The 18,741-nt window shown below is 35.7% G+C and overlaps 4 protein-coding genes across 5 annotated transcripts; 2 read left to right on the forward strand and 2 right to left on the reverse strand.

The window, feature by feature from the left end:
- Positions 1-47: 47 nt before the first annotated feature.
- On the forward strand, positions 48-5,564 carry LOC116110669 (ATP-dependent DNA helicase DDX11). Its single transcript, XM_031396892.1, has 9 exons — positions 48-174; positions 1,054-1,680; positions 1,760-1,848; positions 2,450-2,803; positions 3,082-3,378; positions 3,467-3,712; positions 3,921-4,142; positions 4,429-4,999; positions 5,198-5,564. Exons 1-9 carry the CDS (start codon positions 114-116, stop codon positions 5,410-5,412), a joined length of 2,682 nt encoding a protein of 893 aa, XP_031252752.1. The 5' UTR covers positions 48-113; the 3' UTR covers positions 5,413-5,564.
- A 1,703-nt stretch (positions 5,565-7,267) lies between these two features.
- On the forward strand, positions 7,268-8,478 carry LOC116110668. Its single transcript, XM_031396891.1, has one exon. The coding sequence runs from the start codon at positions 7,505-7,507 to the stop codon at positions 8,144-8,146; it is 642 nt and encodes a 213-aa protein (XP_031252751.1). The 5' UTR covers positions 7,268-7,504; the 3' UTR covers positions 8,147-8,478.
- A 203-nt stretch (positions 8,479-8,681) lies between these two features.
- Positions 8,682-11,706, reverse strand: LOC116110699 (putative Peroxidase 48). The gene is made up of 4 exons (XM_031396925.1): positions 11,341-11,706; positions 10,873-11,061; positions 10,619-10,784; positions 8,682-9,941 (listed from the first exon to the last, which is right to left on the reverse strand). The coding sequence occupies exons 1-4, from the start codon at positions 11,704-11,706 to the stop codon at positions 8,890-8,892; spliced, it is 1,773 nt and encodes a 590-aa protein (XP_031252785.1). The 3' UTR covers positions 8,682-8,889.
- Positions 11,707-12,266: 560 nt separating this feature from the next.
- On the reverse strand, positions 12,267-18,615 carry LOC116110696 (kinesin-like protein KIN-13B). Of its 2 annotated transcripts, none has more exons than XM_031396922.1 (12): positions 18,291-18,615; positions 17,304-17,522; positions 16,327-16,422; positions 16,036-16,137; positions 15,477-15,554; positions 15,282-15,363; positions 14,799-14,958; positions 14,406-14,708; positions 13,565-13,783; positions 13,122-13,473; positions 12,973-13,038; positions 12,267-12,852 (listed from the first exon to the last, which is right to left on the reverse strand). In XM_031396922.1, exons 1-12 carry the CDS (start codon positions 18,459-18,461, stop codon positions 12,673-12,675), a joined length of 2,028 nt encoding a protein of 675 aa, XP_031252782.1. In that variant the 5' UTR covers positions 18,462-18,615; the 3' UTR covers positions 12,267-12,672. The 2 variants fall into 2 exon arrangements, with proteins under 2 accessions (XP_031252782.1, XP_031252781.1); XM_031396921.1 differs by having other exon boundaries at positions 16,327-16,521.
- Positions 18,616-18,741: the final 126 nt, after the last annotated feature.

The following is an 18,741-nucleotide window of genomic DNA, read 5'->3' on the forward strand; positions in this document are numbered from 1 at the left end:
ACCCAGAAAATTTAAAAAATAAAAAATCAGAGAAAGGATTGATGGAAGAAAAAGGGGGTGACAGAGAATTCCCGGCGTTTCCGTACAAGCCATATTCTATTCAGCGGGAATTCATGAACGCCCTTTATCGTTCCCTTGATGAAGGCGGCGTTTCCATGCTCGAAAGTCCCACTGGTACTTACAACGTTTCATTCTTTGCATTTGATTCAGCTAGAAGAGACCTTTGATGGGCATTTCATTTTTTTTTTTAATTTAATTTATGGTTTCTCGGTAAATGATTGGTTAGTGTAAGCAAATATAGAGATTTGATTGGTTGTTAATTGAAAGAAATATACCTTTAAAGCTCAGCAGACCTCAGATCTGTTTTCTGCTAAACTTGTTTGTTTTAACGTTTGAATTGTTTATAGTAAAATGTAAATTGAACTTTTTAACAATGAATATACTGGGAACGTAGAAACTGTTTTGAGTGATTATTTGTAATTACTTCAATCAATCAATGATATTTGTACGTTTCTTACAAAAAAAAAAAAAAAAAAAAAAAAAGTACTATTTCTAATTACACTCTTTGGGGTAAGAGCTTCAAAAGGTGAAAGAATTTAATTGTAGCTTAAACGGATTGGTAAAACTAAGTTTTTGGTGAAATAAGCGTGTGTGTAGTGAATGCAACTAAACTGAAATAGATGTGTTAGTTTCATTTGAGCTGAAAATTTTGTTCTCTCATGACATGTTTTGTATTTAACTATTTGTCTTGTTGGGTCCAAAATACTGGGAATAAGGTTTTTAGAGTCTTCGTTCTCCTTTGGTTGCTAAATGATTGGAAGAAAAATGATGAGACCATAATTTTTTTCCTTAGATTTATGTTGCTTTTTTCCCCTAGAAACGAAAAATAAAAAAACTGTGATGTAGGACTGCGTACAGATGAATTGAGTGTGTTGGAGATTTGTTTTGATTGGTAGGTTTGGGAATATGATTTTGTAACTAATCACAAAAGTTCCCATGTGAGTTATTCATGTATTTACTCGGTGTTCTTTTTTTTTTTTTTTTTTTTAATAGGGACGGGAAAAACTCTAAGTATCATTTGTAGTGCTTTGCAATGGGTGGTTGATCAGAAGCAAAAGCAGAAAGCTGAATCAATGGTTGATTTTGGTAAGAATGTGGGGAATGATCGTCAATGTCGTTCTGATGATGAACCTGACTGGATGAAAAACTTTACCGTGAATCAAGACATTCAAGCAGAAGAGAAGAAGATAAGTAGCAGATTTAAGTTTGACAGGAGAAGAAATAAAGAAAATTATACAGATTTGTTATCACGTGATGTGAAGAAGGATGGTTTTTCTTTGAAGAAAGAGTTTGAGAATTTGCAGAAGGCAAATGATGGATCAGAGTTGAATGATGAGGAGTTTTTGTTGGAAGAATATGAAAGTGAAGAGGAAGGCGCTTTTGGTAGTGTTAAATTGAAGAGGAAGGCCGGTGGGGTTACTGTTAGTTCATCAAGTGATGAGGAAGAGGAAGAAGATAGTTTCAAGGAGGAGGAAGAGGAAGAGGGGTTTAAAGTTTATTTTTGTAGTAGGACACACTCACAACTATCACAATTTGTAAAGGAATTACGGAAGACTAATTTTGCTAATGAAATAAAGGTTGTGAGTTTGGGCTCTAGGAAGAATTTCTGCATAAATGAAGGTAAAGTGATCTTGTTATTTATGTAGTTAAGTTAATTTCTATATGCTTGACATTTTCTTAATGGGATTTTCATTTTCAGAGGTTTTGAGACTTGGAAGCTCTACTCAGATTAATGAACGGTGCTTGGAGCTTCAAAAGAACAAGAAGAATGAAATTTGCAAAATCAAGGTATCTAATGTCCTTATTCTGATCTCATAATTAAACTAATGATGCATCCTACCGGTAACATGCAAAAGTATAATTACTAAGTTCAAGACACTCAAGCAGATTGTAGCATGCAAAAGTATAATTATGTTATTGAAGGTTCATACAACAACCTTACACCCCATAACTTGGTTGTTGTTTTTTTTCCCATTACCTTCAATTCTGTAAGCATATAGTTGCTAGACTCTGAAAGGACCTGTAGATCATATAATTGTTTATTAGACACTAGGAGCTTGTTTTCGTTTGGTTTCAATGAATTTGTTTTCTTAATCCAAACCAAGGCTTTGAAAATACATTGCATGATGATTAAATGTAATTACATGACCCTACCACTTTTATTCGATGATAAAATGTAATTACATGAAACCATTTTTATTAAATGTTTGAGATCTAGGTTGACAAATGCTGGATGATTTCCTTGTTGAGACAAATGAATCATGTCTGCAGCAACTGTTAGTTCTTAATTATTCATTTAATAATTTCCAAACAATTTTATAGGTTGGAGTAAAGTCCACATCTACTATACCTTTTATATTTTTTACCAATGAGAGTTTTTGATTCGCAGAACTTAGGTGCAGAGGGAAAAGTACGTCGAACCAAGGCTTCTTCTGGATGCCCAATGCTCAGAAATCATAAACTACAAAAGCAATTTAAGAATCAAGTTTCCCAACAGGAAGCATTAGACATTGAAGATCTTGTTCACCTTGGAAAACGTATGGGAACTTGTCCATATTATGGCTCACGAAGCATGGTCCCAGCAGCTAATCTTGTTGTTCTTCCCTATCAGTCTCTTCTGTCAAAATCATCTCGTGAATCACTAGGTCTTAACTTGAAAAATAATATTGTTATTATAGATGAGGCTCACAATCTGGCTGACTCCCTCATTAGCATGTATGATGCTAAAATTACCCTGTCACAGGTAAATAAATCGTCACCACCAAGTTCTCTCTATTATCACTATTGTGTCTTTAGAATCAATTGATAAGCTTGTATTTGATCTTATGTGCTTTAAAATGCTTCAATGTATTGCTCAAATACCCTTTTTCAGTTAACTGGTTAATCGATGATACATTGATGACTATTCTCTAGTCAGGAACCTCATTTCCACTTACAAGCTTAAGCCTTGACAATGATATAGGAGTTTTTGGATAGTTTAAAAATAATGAAATGGTAACAAATGTATTGTGATTAGTCCAGTTGGAGAATGTACACAACCACATAGAGAAATACTTTGCAAGATTTCAGAATCGCTTGGGACCTGGAAACCGAAGATATATCCAAACTTTGATGGTTCTCACCCGGGCTTTCCTCCAAGCTCTAAACAATGAGAGGGATGAGAGTTGTGCAAGCCAAGATGCCGAGAAAGCTACTGGAGCTAAAACTGGTTCTGATTCGTCCATGGCCATAAATGATTTTCTATTTTCTCACAACATTGACAACATTAATTTGGTCAAATTGCTACAGTATGTAAAGGAAAGCAATATCATTCTCAAGGTGATGTATTTTCTGTATTTATCCTACTTTTTTAAGATTGAGTTTATCAATTGTTTCTTTCTTGTTCATGGTCTATCCGTTTTGCCAGGTCAGCGGGTATGGTGACAAAGCTTCTAACTCAGAGAAAGGTTCAGCAGTCAAGGACAGTGGAGAAAGTTTTGAAGAAGGGAGCATTCTTTCCGGTTTTCGGGCATTAGCAGATATGTTACTATCACTCACAAATAATGATGGTGATGGACGAGTAATAATCTCAAGGAGACAACGAACATGCTTTGGACAACAAGGAGGATTCCTAAAATATGTAATGCTCACAGGGGAAAAGATTTTTTCTGAGGTTTGGCCAGAGTTCTCTCATTTTTGGCTTATGTGGATCTATTACATAATGTAATATGTTATTGTTTATTTATTTGTAAATTAGTCTTTTTTAAGACGATATGGCCATTTCCTTTTCTTCCCAGCAAACTGAGATTCTAAATAGGTGTAATAAGTTCCTGTTGGGTTTAACTCCCCAATAATGAAAGTTTTCACTAAACTTTCTGCAGGTTGTAAATCAAGCACATGCTGTTATTCTGGCTGGAGGAACACTGCAACCAATAGAAGAAACGAGAGAGCGACTTTTTCCTTGGTTACCTCCTAATCAGTTACATTTCTTTTCATGCAGTCATATAGTCCCTCCTGAGAGTATTTTGCCGATAGCAGTTTCCCGTGGCCCAACTAGTAAATCTTTTGATTTTAGTTATAGATCCAGATGCTCGTTAACTATGGTGAGTATATCGCAATGTTTATCTGTGATATTCAACAGAAACATTTTGCAATGCTAGGAATTGAATATTCTGCTTAATGATCTGCATAATTTAGTCCAAATTAGTGGATTGCTTTACCCTTTATTTACCTTTTATTTTTAATGAAATATATGGTACAAATCTATTGCAAACAATTTTGTTTGTGTTAGTTATGTCATATTTAATTTTCTTCCCGTAAGTTCTTACTTTCTGTCCTGATACCTTAATAGATGATTACTAAACCATGTTGATGGACTTCATATTGCAGATAGAAGAGCTAGGGCTTTTAGTCTGCAATCTGTTGACAGTGGTTCCTGAAGGAATTGTTGTGTTCTTCTCCTCATTTGACTACGAAGAAAAGGTATATGATGCATGGAAGACTTCAGGCATCCTTGACAGGATTATGAAGAAAAAACGTGTCTTCAGAGAGCCTAGAAAAAGCACCTCTGTAGAATTTGTTCTCAAGGAATACAAGGACACAATTGATACTTTGTCTCTTGGACCAAAAGAAGGTTCAACTCCTCTCAATGGTGCAATACTCTTAGCTGTAGTGGGTGGAAAGATATCAGAAGGCATCAACTTCAGTGATGGGATGGGCAGATGTATAGTCATGGTTGGACTGCCCTACCCTAGCCCATCGGATATTGAGTTATTGGAGAGGATAAAGTATATTGAAGGTCTGGGAGATCCAAATTTTACTAGAACTCCCAAGATTTTACCAAGTGATGAATATTATAATGGAGACGTCCAGGCCGGGTTCAGCATTCTAAGAAGCTGCAGGCGAAGAGGAAATGAATATTATGAAAATCTCTGCATGAAAGCTGTAAATCAATCAATTGGTAAGTGTTCTTACGTATTTAGTACCTAGAATAGAATTGCATCTATTGTCTTATGACCAATGCAGTGGTTGATGGACGCAGAAAAAAAATAATAATAAATAAAAAAAATTAAGTTTGTTAAACATATCACTGCATTATATATAATGTCTACATAAATGCATTGACATCTTTACTCTTTTCTGATTTTGTTTATTTTAGGTAGAGCGATTCGGCATATAAATGACTATGCAGCAATTTTGTTGGTTGACATGCGTTATGCATCAGAATCGTCAAAAAGAAGCTTTTCTCACCCAACTAACAAGCTTCCACAGTGGATTAAAAATAGTCTTGTTTCTTCTACCAATAACTATGGTGAAGTCCATAGGCTGCTGCACCAATTCTTTAAGTTCAACAAGAACAGAAGCTGTCCATAGTAAGTTATAAAGAAGTTACTGAAATTGAAGAGAAAATTTAGTGTTATGCCCAAATAAACAAACCAAAGTTGTATCAATTGTCATATATACAAATCAGAAGAAAAATTATTTGCTTCTGTGCATTGTCTGTAAAATTGCTGTTATGCGAAGTAAAAATCACAGTGATAAAGTTTCTGTGATATGGAACCCCTTAATTTGGAGTATGGTTATGGAAAATTATTGTAGAGTGTTTAAATTAGGTATATTTCCATTGATTTAATGTTTAGATGCCATTATCAGAAATGGCTTGAATTGTTATCATCAGTTTCTCAATTGTTTTTTCCCAAAATCAGATGGATCATGTGAAAAGTTTTTATTACTTTGCCCTTTGACATTTGATCACATGGCCGAAATATACTGCATTGCATGTGCTATGGCTAAATCTGCTCTTTAACATTTTCCACAAGGCAATTGACATTCATTACTTCCCTGCAAGTACAGTAATTTCTATAGGTGAAAAGTTTGAATGAAGATAAGAGAAACACTTTTCACAATTTTTTTCACAAACGTTGACATGATATCTCGTAATTGATCAATTTGTATTTGGTCAGACGGGATTTATTGTTGGACAGGTGAGATCCATTGCGAGTTGATCAATTATGAACTGATACGTCGCGTTTGTGAGAGAAAGTTAGTGAAAAGAATTTGTGAGTATAGTATATAAATGTTTTTGTTTCCTGTTTTCCAAATATTATAGGTTGGACAAAGACTCCAGCAAGTACAGTAATTTCTGAATTATGCAGCAGTTAACTTTAACTATACTGTAGGCAAAAACAAGCACCAAAATTTGCAGGCATTAATAATATGTTGCAGTGAGAAAGAGACTTCCCTGCACAAGGATAAAAAAAACAACTTATCCTAATATTAACAGGGTTTGAGAATTGAGACCTTTAGATGTACCAACTTCATTACAAACTTGGGACCATCCAGCTCTTTCCTATTAATGCATGCAATAGGACTCTGCCCTACATCGATGCCTTACAATTGGGGGTCAATCAATTTCACATGCTCCAACATACCCTTATAAGCTTTTAACAACCCTAACATGCTAATGATTAATTATTGCACATCGAAATCCTTTTTTTTTTTTTATAACTACAATATTCGAACTAGTTTGTGCGTACTTTAACTAATTTTTAAGATTCATTAAACACTTTACAAAGAAATATTATACAAGTTTAATGGATCAGATAAATCAGTAAATAATCATTTTTTGAGACTCAAAACACGAAGACCTTAGAACAACCCACCCAAATGACTAAAATCCTGTCATCTACTATAAACCAAGTGGTTAAATCCATATTTAATTTGTTTAAGCATTTAGTATACTATCATTATTTTGATGGCTAAGTGGTACCTTCAACTTCTAAGTTAAATGATTACTTAATAGCTATTAAAGAAGACGCTGTAGTATGGTCTGTGTATTATAGGATCAAATCCTTCATTAATGTAGGGCAGAGTTTTTGAATGATTGATGAGGACCACTTGATTTAAGGGTCCCATGGTTGATGAAATGAAATAGTAGAGAACATCAAATCTTGAATGATGGATTAGCATAGCATGCTTTTCACCAAACATTACCTTTAGCTTTTTATCTTAATCAATGCAACCTTGCTTTAAACAACAAGAAGTCAAAAACAAAACAAAAATCTTTCTTAGTCATGGGATTCCAAAGAGCTTACTCTTCTTAGTTTATGTTAAACATGTTTAGCACCAATGAAATGTCTGTCCAAACTTTAACACCTCCCCTGTTGATTTGTTGATGAAATAAATAATCAAATGGATCATCAGAATTCAAACTGAAAGAGAGATAAAAAGAAAAGACAAATACTGAAGGATGTGGACAAAAAGAAGAAAAAGTATGAGCCAAAACTGAGGAAAACTTTTCCTTTTAGACTTTATTAGATTTTGTGTCTAGTTAATTATCTTTAAGAAACTTTCAACTGTCTCTATCTCTTACCTGTATTACCTGTATATTGGAAGAAGCGTTTGGAAAAGAGGCCAAGCATTAGATCTCATATCTCTTCTTGCAGGGAAGAGACACTGAGAAAATATGCTGTTTAGAGAGTCTATTGAGAAAACCAAGAACTTCTTTCAGAAATCCCTTCTAAATCTCAAGTCAGTTGTGTTTGGAGGATACGAAAAGCTACCGAAACCTACTTTCTTGAACCCCTTTTCTTGCAGTACTTGCAAGGCTGAAAATGACCAAACAGATGAGTACTACAGAGATTTCTACACTGAATGGGAGTCTGATCTAGATGAGGCAAAGAAGGGAAAGAATAATAGTGTCATACCATCGAAAGAGGCGGCGAAGGAAGAAGATGAATGCAGTGCAAGGTTTATGAGTTTTACGAAGCAGAATGCATTGAAGAACAAACAAGGGGGAAGAAAAGAAGAGAAGAAAAAGGGAAGTTTCCGTGCAGATAAAAGGGAAGATCAGTGTTGTCATAACATGAATGCAGAGAGTTATGCATTAGCGCAAAAAATGAAGCAATTGGATATGGTTGATGCTGGTGATGTAGAGCATGTGTTGGACATTGAAGAGGCACTCCATTATTATTCTCGCCTCAAAAGTCCTGTTTACCTTGACATAGTCGATTGGTTTTTCATGGATATGTACTCAGAACTCTCTGTTCCTCAAGCTTCTGCCAAAATCAACAGTTCAAAGCGAAGACTCCGATCCATTAGATTGTAAAAAGTGCAGTCAGTCAGTGAGTTCTACCTTGTGCATATAGAACTGTTATTTAGTCCTATTTTCTTTTCTTTATTTGTGTGTGAGAGTTTTGTTTGTGATTGACATTCAGCTTGTAGGAGTCTCTATTGCTATTTGCTTAAGCCTGTCTTGTTAGTTGTTACCAATAAACTATTTGCAAGTGTAGACATTAGAAATCCATATTTCAGGTCTTCCTTGTAGGCTTTTGTACTATTTTTTTCACCCTCTTTACCAGTATTTGTTAAAAGAATGAATGTGTTTAGAAGAAACAAGATTGAATTGGACCATAAATTTCTGTACTAAAGGTTCCGACATGATGAGGATTTTGGGTCATCTGTTTGCACAAACACCTTCACTACTATGCATTAAGCCAATTAATCAAAACCCCACATACTAAAGCTTGTGGGTAAGGGGTTATTTCATTTTGGCTCTATCGAATGCCAATAAAGGAAACAACATCTAGAAACCGAAAAAAAAAGGAAAGAAAGGCCATATGGCCATTAATGGAACTCATGAATTACTCTTACCATTTTGTCAGAAAATTCACTACCACTTATAGCATTAGTATGAAGCAGATTAAACAACTAGTTTTCGGTATTCTGGACGTCATGTCTAGAAGGTAACAACAGAAAACTACTCAAGTTGTAAACATATCAAACTACTGCACAGATTGCAAATGTAACAGGTAAGATGCAGGCCGAAATTCCTTATCCATCTCTGTCTATTCATGCCACTTTTGAACAACTGAGACGGATCTGCCCCATTGGTACTGTCAAGACTCGGAGGTTTGAGAGCTTCATCATTGCCAAGGCAAAGTTTTTTCGAAACAAAGAGACATCTGAAGCATACGCTGTCACCCAAATCCTAGTTTCTTCACCAGCCATTAGCTGCTGATCAGAATAAAGGATTCCTTTACCTTGCAAAAGATTTCGATAGTAAGCTGTGCCAAAACCTGCTGTAGTTCCATCCTGAGCCATATCTATTCCAGGACCCTCACGTGAGGAAGAAGATGATTCTCTTAAGGAAAAAAATGATGCTGCTGATGATAATGGTGAACCATCAAGGTGAGGCGATGATACTGCTGACCATAATGGTGAGCTATCAAGGTGAGATGATGGCACTACGGATGGTACTGGCGTGTCATCCATGTGAGATGATGACGCTGCTGGTGGTAGAGGTGAGCCATCCAATTCAGGTGATTGTGATGCTGATGATAACGGTGAGCTACCGAAAACAGGTGGTTGTGCTTGCTGTAAAGATGGTGAACCATCCAAGTGAGGTGATTGTGTTTGCATTGATGATGGTGAGCCATCAAGGTGAGGTGATGGTGCTGCTGATGATAACGGTGAGCCACCGAAAACAGGTGGTTGTGCTTGCTGTGAAGATGGTGGACCATCCAAGTGAGGTGCTTGTGTTTGCATTGATGATGGTGGTGAGCCATCAAGGTGAGTTGATGGTGCTGCTGATGATAACGGTGAGCCACCCAAAACAGGTGGTTGTGCTTGCTGTGAAGATGGTGGACCATCCAAGTGAGGTGATTGTGCTTGCACTGATGATGGTGAGCCATCAAGGTGAGGTGATGGTGCTGCTGATGTTGATGGTGAGCCCACAAAGGAAGGTGAGGGTGCTGATGAAGCCGATGAAGTGTTCCTGCACCGTGATCTCAATAGGTTGAGGAAATCAGGATCTACAGATGGATCAGGCTTGTTAGTCCTGCCAAAGTTGTAGAGACGGTTTTGGAAGAATTTGCAGTGGATTTCTCCAATGCTGTGAGAACCTGTGGAAACAATCAAATGCCAGTACATTACTTGCAGCAGACATTTCCATAGCATGGATGAAGAAAATAACCACAATTGTAGTTACTATCATACAAACTGAACTAAAATAAGATTGTAAATATGAGAACTATCTAAACAAACGTCCATGATAAATCTAAGCATTCAAATACTCAGATCAGGATTTTACAAGCACTGACTAATAGATAGAAAGAAATATCTTATAGCAGAAACATCTAGTCAAGCTCAAAATGCTACAAAGCTCCAATACATATCTTAGTCAAAGAAGACTGAAAAGATCACTCAAATTTGGGTTCTGAGGGAAGCAAGAATAGAAATGAAATGAAGTTCAAGATCTCTAGTGCTATGTTGCATTAATCTTAGAATAAAATGAGGGAAACTAAGTCAATTCAAGTAAGTGAAGCTATTGTTCTTGGCTCGGGTGGAAATTTTGTTCTTCCAGGTGCCAAATTACAAAATATCCACATTCCATAGTATTTATTAATGTTTTCTTTTCCTGTACTTTCTTATAAACCAAACTGAATAGAAGTACAGAACCAACCCAGCAGACGATCAGTTAGAATGCACAAAAATCACAGAAAAATGAAGCAGTAATTCAATACAAACTAAGAATTTCTAATTACTTAGAAAGAAGATGAGTAAACAAGAAAAGTCTTACCCAAGAGACTAACAGTCTCTCTTAAATCAAAGCCCCTTGAGCCGAAAGACGCAAGGGTTTCTGACAGATCTCCGTGGGGTGAAGGAAGCTCAAATGTTGCAACATCTGAGAAAGCAATCAAACTGTCTCTCCTACCAGTATACAGTGGATAGAATGGACCACCGGCCTAAAATCAAATGAAATATCAACAGTTATATAGGATAGAGAGAGCCTAACTTCATAAATTTGAGAAGTTCTTTCAGCGACAATTTTACCAGAACAACACCTTCCCTTGCTGCCAAAACAAGTGTATCAGCACAAGAAACAACAGCAGGGCATATTTCTTCAAGCTCTTCCTTGATTATGTCAATTATATCAAAACCCTTTAGATCCTCATTCGGAGGAGAATCTTTCTCTGAGTCAATTCCTTCAGCAGCATCCAATAAAATTGAAGCATCACATCCCTAAACAAGTCCCAGTTATACAACAATCCAAAAAATTGAGATTACAAAACAATGGATCAAAATGGAACCTAATATAAAACCCAGATCAAATTGAAAAATACAAGAAAATTCATAAAACAATAACAAAAAATAAATAAACATAAATAAGGACTTGAGAAAAACTAAATTAACATGTAAACAAACAACCCAATCACAAATTCACCAAGAACCAAAATTGTTGAGTTCAGTGAACCCAGATAAAGAATCAACGAGAAACAAAATACAAAAAGAAAAAAGAACCTCAATGAAACAATCATGGAAGGCAAGGCGGAGCAAAGCGGGAGCGACATCAGAGCGGACTTTGTAGAGATACCGAACTACAGCTCGAATAGTCTCCTCGGCTTCAGGGCACGAATCTCGATAGAAATCGTATTCTAGGCCACGAAAAGACTGGTCAAGATTCTCGTCCTCCATGGACAAGAACGCGGCTCGAGACGCTGAAAGAACCGGAGATGGAGAAGTTGAAGAAGAAGAAGAAGAAGTAATTAAGTTGAAGTATTTCTCGGTATCTGCATTTTGGTTCTGGAAAGAGATCAAGATGCATAGAATGATTACTAGCAAGCTGAGTTTTTGCATTACAGTTACTTCGAAGATTGACACCCGCATTTTGTTTTCGTTTTTTTTTTTTTTTTTTTTTTTTTTGTTTTTTTCTTTTTAAATGTTTTTGTTTTCTTTGGGTTTGTTTTCTTCTTCTTCTTCTTGGTTTTTGTTCTGAGAATTATTTGTGTATTGTGTTGCAGAGTTCGTTAATGGAGAGTGGGCTGGTGATGAAGAACAAAAAAGCGGGAAAGGTTTGACGAAATGACGGAAATGCCCTTGTAACTGAAAGTTCGTTAACGTCGTTTGAGATGTGTGACACTGATTTGACAATAGTGTCATTGAGCTTTGGAACCATGTTTTTCTTTTATTTATTTATTTTCTAGAATTATTATTTTATTAGTGTATCGTGACCGTTGAAATTAAAAATTTGGCCATTAGCTGCTCATGATCATGATCTATCTATAAAAACAATAATAAAATAATATTAATCTTTTTCTTTTAATCTGTGTATTGTATTTTTTTTTTTTTTCATGACAAAAAATTTCCGAATTTCTTTTAATTTTTCAGGGTTTGTTTTAATTTGTTCTGCTGTAACAAACAAAATTGGAATAAGCATTAAGCAGTCCAACAATGACTATTCCATTAATGAATCAAATTACAATGCTTGACTTTACAAAAGCATGCCGTTACAGCATGCAAATCCCAATGCATATCATAACAGTAACTTAGAAAGAATAAAGAGAAACGGTAAAGGGTATTATGGGAAAGAGAGGTAGGATCTTATTCCAGTATGAAGATCCTCATCATCTCAAATCTAATAAAATTACCATACCATACCATACCATAGATATATAATTTAACTGGTGAATCATCAAGCTAAACGCTGCCTCTGATACACCAAGCTTCAAATAATGCTCTCTTTAAAATCATAAAACTGAAAGAGCAACGGCACAATGGGGCCGATGATATATTGCCATCATAAAAGAGTACCAAGCTAATAATACTGACTTATGTCCGAACCTCTATATTCAATCAGTAACCAGAACTCGATACTAAAACGTTGTGTTCTTTTAGCCGCCTCTGGAACTGAGCTAAACGGGTTTGTAATTGCATGATGCCTGCAGCCTTCTGAGAAAGAATGACATTCAATCTAGCTACATAATCATCCAGTTGATTCCCTGGTTGATCTGCTTCAACCAATAGATTCATCTCCTGCAAATGCAATTATAAGTATTAATTATCAAACGTGCATTTACAATACTCGTTTATGATTTCATTTGAATTTTTAGACCTAAGTCGACGTTAACCACTGCAGAAGGCAAATGATAATACCTCTTTAACAATATTCATTGTGTCCTCCACTTGCTTCCGATGAGCATTTACAAGATCTTCTTCTTCCTGCGTACATCCAAAAAAAGAGGTACATGTCAACAAACTTTGACCACTATGTGTATACATAATCATTTAGTTTGGCAAATTACCTGTAGGAGGGCATTCAATTCATCATCAGAATTTGAGTTCTTGAAACCAGATTTTGGCTGCTCCTTCCATTTTGTCTGAACATTGGGTTTTCGTAACTTGTCTTCTGTGGGGAGGTTGAATGGCTCTAACTTTCCATTTTTCTTCCATACTGGTTTCTCAGGTTCATAGGAATCTTCTGATGCATCAAAATCATCTCTTTCATTTTGATCAGGCCAAGCGTCAGTGTCATCCTCATAGGTAGATGCAGTTGGTAAAACTGAAGATAAGGGCACAGTAGTTGATTCCTTGAGGTTTATAGTTGAAGACAAAATATCCTTTTTAGGATTGTTCCCTTTTGAAAGACTCTTCACCCTGGAATTTAAGTTTTCATTAATATATGAGGGTTGAAGGATGTGTTAAACTCATACAAGAATTAGTTTCATGATCAGATAATCGCATTCACCTGTCAGCATATCTTAAGGTGTTGAGCGTATGTTCACAAGAGCCTGAGCTTGGTGAAATGCATGATATCATGACAGTGCGAGAATTGCCAACAAATGAATCCCTCAGAACCTCCGTTAATTTACTGCCTCTGAAAGGAATGTGACCCTGGTCATTGTCAAGAGCCCTTATGCATTCCTTTAATGCAAGTAAACTCTTGTTAATCTCGGCACCTTCCATTCTGCATCATTCATTAGAAATAGCTAATTAATCAAATCTAATAGACCAATTATAAAGAATTAGATTTGTACAGCACATCCTTCCAACTAAAATATCAACTATAAAGAAAACAATGTCAATAATGGATGTATAACACCATGAATTGGAATTTGAATTTGAATTTGAATTTAAGTTTAAGAAATAAATTGCTGATAATCAGATTCACTGTCTAATATCTTCAATTTGTTTGCATGGCGTAGTTCATTCCTCATGAAATTCTACTTCGCATACAATAGTCTCCATATAAAGTAGGAAAAGGTGACTGATATTAACTTAGAGCCTTACTATTGTCCCGCATATAAAGGTAACTCAAAATCCAAAGGGACAAATTTATTCTGCACTTGAAGCTGTTAAACATCTTTAGCACCTCCAGGAAAAGGCATTCCTAGTCATTTACAAACAATCCAATCCCACTAAATTGACACAAAATGCAGAGACAAATATCCTACTTTTCATATACCAGCCACTGTTTCACTAATCTCCGTGTATTTTAAAATATCACAATTCGATCATGAGAAATGATCAACAGACAACACAACAGAAATCTGAACTACCAGTAAAAGAAAAGAACAAAAAGATGATACCTTGTCTGTCTGTCATTATCTGTAGTATCAGCACCACGTTCACTTCCAGCAAGATCTATAAAGGAAAGTTTGCCAACAAGACGGGGAGGCTTTGATTCATTGCCATCAACTGACCTCTTAATGGCAAGCTGAAGGATGGCATGTGAGCGGGAGGATTCCTCATTAGCACCAGTCGTGCCCGTACTTCTAGTGGAATTACCTCTCTCAATGAGCTCCCTAATCATCTCTACATCTGATACCCTGTACTCTTGCAAACCCACAATGCAAACTTGCTGCTTACCATCCTCTCGCATGCAAAGTTTTCTGCACAAGTAGGGCTTTAGATTTTGAGCAAATTTTTGAACTGTTAAAACTTAATAGAATACCAGAAGATGACAGGTTAAACCAACTTACTTCCGATCACTAAGGAGATCAAACAATTTCCCTCCATATATTTCAAAGAAGCTGACAAACAACTGAAATCCTTGGTTCCGATAAGTATGGTGCATCAACCTCAATATGTCTCGTGATGCTTTGAGGGGCAATGGTTTCATAGTATAGGTCTTTCCACTTCCTGAACAGGAAGAAAAATCAGATGAGTGCAAGCTCATTTACATCAATTATTCAATTTTTTTTAGATGACTCTACAAATAAATGACTACAAAACATCAAACTTTGGTGGCCAATAACTCTTCAAATAAAGCACTGTACGGCATATTTTGAGTTTAGGTTTAACCAAGAGATCGATGATTCACCACATAGATTTATAAAAATTTCAAAGTATATAAGAAAAAATATGGCTCAACATCAAAAATTCCAGAATAAAAGAACGATACTAAGTTCTCCAACTGCAAGTCTTCAACAGTATTTATATAAGATTTGGAGTCAGCACTTCACCTGTTTGCCCATATGCAAAGCAAGTTGCTTTGGTGCGTTGAAAAATAATAGGAACTATAGGCTCCACAGTCTCACGATATACCTACAGTGAATATTGAGACCAAGATCAACTAAAAAGACATTAACTTCATCAGGAGGCATACACTGTATTATATTTTCTTCAGGTTCATTTATTTGTTCTAGTTATATTCTCACCTCATCATTTGAAACCTCCTCATTCAGCACAGCATCAAAAACAAATTCATGCTTCTCAACATATTCTGTTAGGTCAACCTGCAAATGTCAACATCTAAAAGATCAATATACACAGTATCTGAATGAAATACTTTGTTAAAGCATTGGGCTCAGTTTCTGCAAATAGAATGATGAATATATATAACACATCATATGGGAAAACAAATAATTGCTTAAACTACCTTGGCATCACCTACCCTGGGTAATCCAATATATTTCTTAACCACTAAAGATTGTATGGACTAGGGTCCAACAGTAATATCTCGAGTTTCAAACCCAGCCACATAGAGCATTTTTGGGGTTATCAAGAGAAAAATATATAAAAATTTATATTTCTTATGATTAACATTTGTTTATTTTTGTTATTCTCATTCACATAGGTTACTGCTTAGGACTCAAAATAGGACACCCATATCTATGAATGGCTGGCTTCATGTTGGAGCTCCTTGTTCTCAGATGACTTCTTTAATATACCATAATATTAGAACTGAATAGAGTATCATATCATCAAGAAACTCACCTTAAGTTTAGTCTCATGAACTGTTATAGTATTAGAAAGTGTCTCAATAATATCCTCCTCATTCTTTGCCAACTCCTTTTTATTAAGAGGCCTCTTGCGCACCTGAAAAGCAAATATCACCAATAAATGCTAGAAATCTAGATGAAAGGCAGTACTCAACTGTCAACTCATGCCTCATGCAGTAAACATTGCAGTACAGGGGAAATTCTCATCATTTCACAAGCTATTTATCAGCGAAGCCTCATGTGTTAATAATAGCATTTAGAATATAGAATGTATTAGAGTACATACCACAACTTTGATCTTTGCAACAGAACTAGCCTTCTCTTTGTCCGCAGCAAAGCTTTTCAGGAGGTTGTTCTCTGGCAAACCACGAGCTCTACCAGTCTGTTTATTGTTTAACATATATGGTTCAGAGTCATCAAAGCTTCGCCCTCGGACAGGATTATATAGAGAGTTATCATCATACAGGCCTGTAACTGGCATCTATCCACATGAACATAAAAAATTCAGCGTATCAATACATCAAAAACTATATTACTTCATTGCAACTTCTATTAAATATCAAGCAACAAATGAAATCGACAGTAGAAGGCAAAGCCTAGTGCACATCAATTTGAATTGACATACTTGCTTGACGTATATTTAATCCAGTTGAATAAAATTAAAAGGAAATGACTACTGAGGGTTATATACTGTTTTCTTTGTCCTATTTGGATGAAAATGGGAATCAACAAATTAACGTAAAAACTTGAAGGAAAAATAAGAAGAGGGGGAAACAATAGAAAAACAAAAACATTTAATCTGGAACGTAAACTAGAAAATGTTTCCTAGAATTCAACACTCTTATTTACTTCCATTTTCTAGTTACAGCACTTACACTGTTTGATTGTTTAATGATTGATCTAGTCATCATTATTCAATAATGATGAAAATTTTCAATTTTCGCACAAACTGAATGAAGTTTGAACCCAAAAAAAAACTTTCTAAGTGCAGTTTCAATTCATCAAGAGAAAGTACATGGAAAGAGAATAAACCTGCCAATGAATATACATATGACAGTGAACATTGAAACACACATGCACAAGTACATCCAAAAATCAAACAGACACCTGACTTCCTCACTGGTTCAAACTAAAATTGTTTTGTTTGACTTCAAACCAATGAAGTTAAAGAGTATTAAACAGGCATACATACCAAACGCAAATCCATAATCATGATAAAATCAAAACCAGAGCGACATCTATTAGAGTAGACACCTCACCCACCTCAGGAAGAAGTTCAGTATCAAAAGAATGCAGATCCAAGAGCCCAGGACTGAACTCATTTGGTGACTGCTCGCCACTCTTCCTCTGGTTTGAGGGCCGGGAGCTAACTGGTGGTGTTGAAGGCTCTGTGTAAAACTCGTTTCCTCCATTAAAACCCCTCTGCCCAGTCCTATACATTCTCGAACCTCCACCACCAGCACCGCCATAGAAATTATAGTCCTGCTCTCAATTTAATCACAAAATCATAACATCAGATCTATAAAATCCAAACATTTCAATTCATCAATTTAAAATTTCATATTCATTTTTCTTTTCCCTTCCCGCATTTTCTCAGGAAACAGAAAATAAAACTAAAATCATGGCATAAGATTTATATACTTCAAATATTTCCATTCATTTACAGAATTAACACTCAGAATAAATTACGTCATCAAAACTCATAAAGTTTCTTTAATTTGGCTGAATTTCTCAGCATTAAACAGAAATTAAAACAAAAAACAGAGCATCAGATCCATAAAATCCAAACATTCACAATCAATCACAAAATATCAACATTCTCCAAACTCTTCATCACAAACTACATTATCAACGAACTCATAAAAGTTTTATTTACTTCTCCTGCATTTTCTCAGCAATCAAACAGAAAATAAAACTAAAATGACTGCATCAGATCTACAGAAATCCAAACATTTCAATTCAATTAAGAAAGCAACACTCTCCAAACTCCTTGGTACAAATTACAATATCAAAACTCAAATTTTATTTTATTTTTTCACTTTCTTGCATTTTCCTAGCAACCAAACAGAAAGTAAAAACTAAAACCACCGAATCAGATCTGTAAAATCCAAAAATTACTATCCAATCACAAAATAAACACTCTCCAAACTCCTCGGAAAAAAATTACGTCATCAAAACTCACATTTTCTCAGCAACCAAACAGAAACCAAAACATTCAAAATAACTAATAAAAAAAGCGAAGATCGGAACCTGAAGAGGAGGCATTGAAGCATTAGGCTGTTGCAAATGCTGGAGTCCAGCCGATTGAAGCCATCTCCCATTCGACGAACTCTCCAGGAAGTTATCGGATGACCACTGCCTCTGGTGGTGCACCTGCACCCCCGCCGCACCCGATCTCTGCCCTCCCTGCCTCCCGTTCATCTCCGCAACCAAAAATTGACTATCGTACCCCTCTCGGTAGAATGTCACTCAAAACTTCGATCTTGAACTTTCTATCTAGAGCCCTCGCTTTCTCTCTCTCTCTCTGTTTATATATAAATGTGTAATACTGAAGCTCTCCACGTCCACGGAGCCTCTGTGCGTAAATTCAAATTAAAGTTTTGATTAGTTTTAAAACTTCTCAGTAATTAGAAATTAAACGGTAAAAAAAAAAAAATGAAAAAAAAAAAAAAGAGAACTTAAAAGAGATGAAGAAGAGTGA

The sequence above is a fragment of the Pistacia vera genome, unplaced genomic scaffold, assembly GCF_008641045.1.
Source record: "Pistacia vera cultivar Batoury unplaced genomic scaffold, PisVer_v2 Contig609, whole genome shotgun sequence".
Taxonomy (NCBI): domain Eukaryota; kingdom Viridiplantae; phylum Streptophyta; class Magnoliopsida; order Sapindales; family Anacardiaceae; genus Pistacia; species Pistacia vera.